Below are 7,639 nucleotides of genomic sequence, written 5' to 3'. Positions count from 1 at the left end.
GACCGGGAATTGAACCCAGACACCTTCAGCATGGCTTTGCTTTGTAGCCGCGGACTCTAACCACTCGGCTAAGGAAGGCCCCTTTAAGAGCCATAACCTATTTATTATCGAAACCCAATCCTGAGAAATAATGTTCTTAATGAAGAATGCTTTTTTGTTATGCTGTATTTATTATTGGCCGGCAAAAGCACCCTGTTAGATCGATCTAGGTGGATAATATGAATTGGTTCTTCTTTTGTCATCATTGATATAAAATGAATATCCTGGAAATACACCATACAGTTTCTAAAAGTTTGTTTTATTGTAAATTGTATTTAGATAACCATGAAAATGCTTCACAAACCAGTATTCGTACTGTTACATTAATATCAAAATTCGTTCATCTGAGATGTGTCCACTGGACATTCTCTCAGAAAATAATAAAAAACAACGCAACAATCACATCAAATACTACTTAACCTTACGCTCCCTAGTGACAGAGTATAAGTTATTCAGATTGACTGTCTGAAGATTATGGAATTAATGAGATGTAGATACACATGTGATAGTAAAACGACTGCAGCACCGCCAACGTAAGGAATGACAGATGTTGTGCATCCATGAATGAAGTACTAAAATCGTTGCTCAGTCCTTATTCTAAAATCTTACTCTATTCTTATGCTATGCTATTCAAGAGCAATACTCTTCTTTCAGCTGTCGTCGCAAAATCTTTCCGGACGCGTTCTTGGGAATGGCGTCCAAAAAGGTGACTCCGCCATCGAGCTTTTTGTAGACTGCCACCTTTTCAGCGACATATTTTTTCAGGTCTTCTTCAGTGATATTGGCGTTTTTCTTTTTCACGACGAAAGCACGAGGAACTTCGCCGGAAATGGGATGGGGCTGACCAACGACCGCGGCATCGGCTACGGCAGGGTGATCCCGAAGGAGCTCTTCCAGCTCTGCTGGAGCAACTTGAAATCCCTTGACTTTGATCAGTTCCTTCAATCTGTCAGTGATGTAAAACTGTAGGTCCTCATCGTAATGTGCAATGTCTCCAGTGCGTAGCCATCCACCTTCGGTGAAAATTTCATCCGTGGCCTGTTTGTTATTGTGGTAGCCCTTCATGACCTGAGGTCCGCGAACCAGCAGTTCACCGTTCTGGTTTGGTCCAAGAGCCGTATTGGTCGGATCGTTCAATGCAACGATCTTGGCCTGGGTTCTTGGTGGTGGCGATCCGACAGAGGCGTAGTTTTTAGATCCCATAGCACCGATCAGTACCACCGGAGACGATTCGGTGAGACCGTAGCCTTGAGCGAATTGGATTTGGGGTGCCTTTGCAATCATTCGCTCCGCGTCGGATGCTCCCATTGGTGCTGCACCAGAGAAAATGTTGCGCACCGATTCCAGATGTTCGGACTTGACCATTTCGTGGCCACTCAGGAATAGGACTGTAATGGAATTGAAATTAGGGTATGTAGTTTAAAAATGGAGTTACTGAAATATGGTTCAAATTCTACAGTTAGCATTACTCACTTATTGGAGGCACCAAGTGCAGAACCGATCCCTTATGTACGGTCAGTGAGTTGAGGAATGTATCCGGCCTGAATGCAGGTAGTGTGACAAGTTTGCATCCTTGCTGCAACTTTGATATCATTGTAACCGTTAGACCATAGATGTGGAAGAATGGTAGCACACATGGAAGGACGTCCTGGAAAGTGTCGGTCGTGGGCAACACGACGGTAGCGCAGCCAGCCTGAACCTTGAGCATTTCGCTGTTAGAAATGATATTGGTGTGAGTCAGCTCTACGCCTTTCGGTAGACCGGTGGTGCCCGACGAATATGGCAAGAACACAACATCATCTGGATGTCGACTGTGACGCTTCAGGTTGCTGAAGTGAACTCCTACATGGATGAGAAGATTCAGAATAAACGATATGACTACCGAAGAATCGTTAATAAGAAGTTCTCACCTGATGGATTCGACAGTTCAGCGTAATCGATGGTTCCATCTGGAATACTCTCATCTTGGCTCGTTCGAACGCAAACTATTGGGATTTGCTTGTTTGCCAGTATGGTAGCCTGCTTCAGCACTGGATAATTTGCTGCTGTTCCGAACAGGATTTTCGAATCACTGTCAATCAGTTGTCTGCTAATTTCCTCTGAAAATCAAGAGAATGCATATTAATGAATCAATGTGAAGTAGGTTCGATAGACATTTTTGATATGGTTGTTTTTCTAAGATAGCCTAAAACCAAATAATGTGAGTTCCTAGCCAACGCTCCATGTAATACCACATACATAATACACTTTTGGGCAAATTTTTCTTATTTTTTTTCTGATTTTATGACTGAGACAGTTTGCTTCATCATCCAAGTCTGTGATCCTTGTGCCATAAGGCCATCAAGGATCATTTTAAGTGCACGATCCTGTGCCAGCTGAAGTTTGTTTTCCTCACCGGGGTTGCGTAAAATATTGCAGGAGCAATTATTTGTTTGAAGACTGCCAGTTTATTAACCCTCGTGAGGCGAGATCTACGGCAAATGATCGGATACAGGCTTCTGATTAGGGCGGAACACTTAACCATAGTTTTATCGACATGCAAGCGGAACAGTAGTTTATCGTTGAACAACAGTCTAAGGTGGAGTACTTCTAACGACCATTCAACCCCTTTGTCATCCATGATCAAGGAGCAGTTTGGTGGGGGTTTCAGTCTGTAAGACTGCCTATGAAGGAAAATTACTGTGGAAGCATTGATCTTGATCTTCCAGGTGAAAGCACATTCAGCAAAGGCGTCAAGGCATCGTTGAGCTTGTTGGTTATTTCGGTAGGCATTTTATCTGGATCTTCCGATTTTTTGTAAAATGGGGCTTAAAAAATCTGGAATATTCCAGACAAATCTGGAAGGTTGGCAACGCTCGTAGGCACCCTCGCTTTGACGGCTATTGCGGTGTCATCTGAGAACAGAAAGAGCACACAGCCGTTGCCAAGTGGAGGAATGTCAGATGCATATATGCTGTAGAGCAGCGGATCAAGTACCTTGCGGTACTCCTGCTTCCCATGAACAAAACCGGTGTTCAACTTTGGTTTAAACCTTGCAACTTGTGTTCAACCGCGAACGCGCTTTATTTCTAAACTCATGTACGTCAAATTCGTTGAATCAGATGATGACTATATATGATCAACATTGTGAAATGATTGATGTAAACATGTCTCGAGCAAAACTGAAAAAAAATACGGTCCAGAACCGATTCCCGGTCAGTTCAGGATCTTTTCATAGTGGAAATTTCCTTGACTTCCCTGGACATAGAGTATAATCGTACTTGCCACACGATATACGAATGCGAAAGTGGCAGCTTTGGAAAAGATAGCACTCAGTTAATAACTGTGGAAGTGCTCATAAGAACACTAAGCTGAGAAGCAGGCTCTGTCCCAGTGAGGACGTTGATGCCAAGAAGAAGAAGAAGTTCCAGAACCTTGATGACCGATTTAAACCATTTTGGAAGGAAGCCAAAGTCCTGAAATAACACCCCCCCCCCCTCCCCATAACCTGTTTCACCTCAAACCTGTTTCTCAAGGTCGGTGAATTCGCTTCTGATCACTCCGCTCGAGAAAGTCAATGCAATCGGTGATCACATTGCTTCATCCCAGATGCTTGGATCGCAAATCCACAGTCCGATGGAAGATCAGATTGCGCAATGCGTCCACGATATAGGGTCAAGCCAAGCGTGACAAGCCTTAAAAAAATTCGGAGTACTCATAACAAGTCCGAAACTTTCGTTGACGATCGAACCCATTCTGGAAGCAAACTGTTTCACTTTTCTTGCTCAGATCTCCTCGGTGTCCAATGGCTGGTTCTCGTCGACGCGGCGGTCCACCATTCGTGCGTAGACCACCCAGTTGACGTGGTGGTAGTCCTTACGCAGGTAAGATGGAGCGGGAGCCACCACCAGTTGGATGTTAGCTAGGAAAAAGTCCAGGGATGAGGGATTTCCTGCCGGTTGAGATGAAGGTGGGTTCGTCTGGGAATTGCACCGTGTACAATCCATGTTGTTCATCTTCGAAGAGCAGCTTTTCGTTCCGGTTTCACCGATAGTTCTGCATTCAGGTCACCACCGACGACAAAGCTAGAGTTCTTGATGAGGAGCACCTCGATGACCAGCTTGACCAGTTCCTCATCAGACAACAAGCAGTCATCCGTGGCTTTACCGCACGGTTGTTTCGCAGCGGCAGGGAGGATGCCGACGTGGCTAGGTGGAAGGCACCTGTGGAAAATTGCCGCCAGCTGGGAAGGGCGAGAAATCTTCAGGCCTGAATGCGTCCCAGCTGGTTTGATACTGATGCCGCCTTTCGGGTTTGCTTAAACGCTTCACGTTTCAGCCTCCGACGAACGAAGCCCTGGTGTGCTTCGCCACAGTTGGCACACTTGAATGCCACCGCATCATCCACTGCAGCCCCATTCCTGGGGCAGGCAGCTAAATCATGGCTTTCCGTAGTGGGATTAGAGGTGACAATTCCTGGTGCCGTGTCCAAAGTTGAGGTACCGCTGGCATTAGGTAACATTGCGGCGTCTTCCACGATATAGCTCCCAGCTGAAGATGATGCTTCCGATTGTTCGGACCACCTGGAGAGCGTTCAGCGTAACCGAGCCTTTGCAAAAATACACCAGATAGAGACAATCCGGATACTTTTTCGCAAGCTCGTTACGCCACGTCATTATGTAGACGGTGGTTGCGTCCAGCTTATAGCGATTCCGAAGCTCCGCTTGGATCCTCTTCGGGTCATCGCAGGTGGTGCTGTACCTTTTGTTGGAGAGAAACAATTACACTACGGAAGCTTCATCGGCCTTCCTCTTCTTCTTCGCCAGCTCTGGGGTGCTGGCTGTGGTGTTTGCCGACTGATTCGCTTCGGTCTGCCTACAACGGTGGCGCATGCTGTCGACGGTTCGCTCCAACTATCTACTTAACTTTCCCGTGCTATTGACTAATTGCGTCCGTCACGCTCGAGAGGTAGAAACTAACCGATGGTCAACGCGTTCAAAATAGACTGATGCAATCAACCACTCATCATTCCCTCATATACTAGCAAGCGATTGCGACATATGGCTATTACCTGGCTGTGCTCGGAGCCTATCACGCAGCGCGACGAGTGTCGACTGCCGTTTTCACCGAAGAGAAAAAATATAAATAAGTCTTTTATTCGCATATTTGTATCATCATTCTGTTGCCAGACTATGCGGATTCGCTCGTTTTCCGAAGTTAGTTTTTTCGAGTGCGAAGTGCACCTAACGTTTTTTTTTTGCGATTTCGCGCTCCCGCGACAGTTTCCCGACGCAAACCTACCTCCTTGGGGTGGCTAGCCAAAAAGCTTCTCTGCAAGCAAAAGCAGACCAATCGCGGCCCATAGCATTTGCGACCGCAAGCAGAAGGCGAATCCCGCCTCTAACCCTGCCCGGTGGCCGACAACGGACAAACGAGTGCGCCAAAACGCGCGCGAAACGACGATGTCATCCCGGCGGCTTACAACAACAGGTTGCTGGCGAACAACCAGTTTGCCTCCCTGCCAGTGGACCAAGTCCCCCAGAAGGCGAAGGTTGCCCCACTGTTCACGGCGACGAAGGACACTCGGCACTGCGGTCCGAATTAGCGGCCCACCATATCAAGCCGCTGTTCAAGCTGTGCCACACCGGCACGAAGGTCATGTGCGACATCGCAGTGACTACGAGAAGGCTGGCAAGCTACTGAAGGCAAAGGGGCTGGAATTCTACACCCACAAAGCCCCCGGTAGCAAGCCGTTGAAGGTGCTAATTCGGGGGCTTCCGGAATACACCCCGGAGACAATCATCGAGGAGATGGAGGAAGCCGGACTGAAGCCAAAAAACGTGTTCCCTATCTGGCGAGTGCAAGGTGGAGTGTTATGAGAAGTTGAGTACCCAACAACACTAAAAATGTTAATTTCCGGCAAAAATGCTTCACCATATACCCTCTAGAATTCTTCTTAAAATTGTTTTCCTCAGAAACTTCTCCAAAACAGTAACAATAAATTCCTAAAGAGTTTTTATTAGAATAACTCTAAGTATAGTTTGATTGAATTCTCCACTTTCTCTAGAGATTTCTACATATTTTTTCTAATGATATTTCGAAAAAAAAAATGCAAGAAATTCCTTCTTGAAATATTCTAGATTTTTTTTCAGGAACTCCTCCAAGAAAATTTCCAGGGCTTTCCTTCTAATATTGCTTGCAGAATCTTGTGGAACAGACGAAGGAATATGTCCTGAAATTTCCTTAGATCACTTCCTCAGATGACTTTGTTGATAATTTTAGAGTATTTATGTGGAGCCTTCCTTAGCCGAGTGCTGAGTCATACTGAGGGTATCTGGGTTCGATTCCAGGTCGGTCCTGGATTTTTCTGTAATGAACATTTCCATGACTTTCCTGGTCATAAAGTATCATCGTACCTGCAACACGATATACGAATGCGAAAATGGCACATTGGCAAAGAAAGCTCTCAGTAAATAACTGGGAAAGTGCTCATTGAACACTAAAAAAAAAATAAAAAAAAAAAAAATAAAAAAAAATATAAGTTTTGCTCATTAAATATATGATTAGCGTTTTGCAATTTGCTGGATGTTCCATTGTAAAGTCATCTTTCCACATATCAGCAAATAATAACGTAGGTACAACTTAAATTGCTCGATACAAGAGATAAGCGCCGCTATCTGTGCATGAAGTGCGACAAACATTCCATACACAGTGGGGTCATTCATCATTCTGCTGTTTGCAAGAGCACTTCAAAATGCTTGAGAAATCCACTCGTCCAAGATAACGGTCAAAGACTTTCGTGAGTATTTCCTAGTCTGGCTATCTTATCGGTGGCGTTTTGGGCGTACGCTGACTCCAAAATGGGCGCCAATTGTACCTATATGATGTACTATCCATTGATTAAGAAGGCTTATGGGGCTTATTTGGAACAATCATTAATTGAATGCTTACCAGCAGTGTAGATTGGGTTGATGGTTGTCACCACCAAACCTGCCTCAATCGCCCCGAATGCCACTGCCGGAAACTCGGGCAAATTCGGCAGGCAGATGGCCAAGGTGTCGCCGAATGAGAGTTTGCACTTTTGCTGGAGCCGAATGGCCAACGCTGCACAGTGGTCCCGGAGCTGTCCATAGGTGTAGCTCCTTCCGGTTACGCCACATACCTGTAACGAATCAATTTTGCTATTTTGAATTGAAGGGTGTGTAAATTAAAATGTCACAGTAAGAGTAATAGTTATAGAGAAAGGTAGTCGTAGAGAGGTGGGGCAAAAGTCCGTCTTTAGTTGAATAATCAATATTTTCAGAAAAAACTGTAACGGCTAAACATTAATGAATACCACACAGTGAACCTTCAAAATATTTGCTACAATTTTACTGAACAAGCTTTTGTCAAAACATTTACACACTATTAGTTATAACAGTTTTAAAATAGATTACATGAAACGAACTTTAACCGCAATGCACCGGTGGGGCATGTTTCAAACTAGTAAAGAAATAGTAAAGTTTGCTGACTGAAACACAAAATATCGAACATTTCCACCTAAGACGTGGCCAAAAAGGTCCATTCGTCGAAGTAATCCATCCAGCAGACCATGAAGCGGGCTGGGCTACGTATTTTAACGT

At 45.0% G+C, this 7,639-nt stretch overlaps 1 protein-coding gene across 3 annotated transcripts in view; it reads right to left on the bottom strand.

Annotated features, from left to right (window-relative positions):
* Window positions 1-277: 277 nt before the first annotated feature.
* Window positions 278-7,639, bottom strand: part of LOC5577380 (4-coumarate--CoA ligase-like 7) — a 68,622-nt gene continuing 61,260 nt past the window's right edge. For all 3 annotated transcript variants that reach the window (XM_021848906.1, XM_021848905.1, XM_001656413.2), the window contains exons 3-6: window positions 6,969-7,179; window positions 1,950-2,138; window positions 1,513-1,881; window positions 278-1,427 (exon numbers count right to left, since the gene is read on the bottom strand). In XM_021848906.1, the coding sequence (XP_021704598.1) occupies window positions 670-1,427; window positions 1,513-1,881; window positions 1,950-2,138; window positions 6,969-7,179 (1,527 nt within the window). In that variant the 3' untranslated portion in view covers window positions 278-669. The remainder of the gene's footprint in view (window positions 1,428-1,512; window positions 1,882-1,949; window positions 2,139-6,968; window positions 7,180-7,639) is intronic.

Source organism: Aedes aegypti, chromosome 3 (genome assembly GCF_002204515.2).
Source record: "Aedes aegypti strain LVP_AGWG chromosome 3, AaegL5.0 Primary Assembly, whole genome shotgun sequence".
In the NCBI taxonomy this organism is placed as follows: domain Eukaryota; kingdom Metazoa; phylum Arthropoda; class Insecta; order Diptera; family Culicidae; genus Aedes; species Aedes aegypti.
This window is presented reverse-complemented; position numbering and strand designations above follow the sequence as displayed.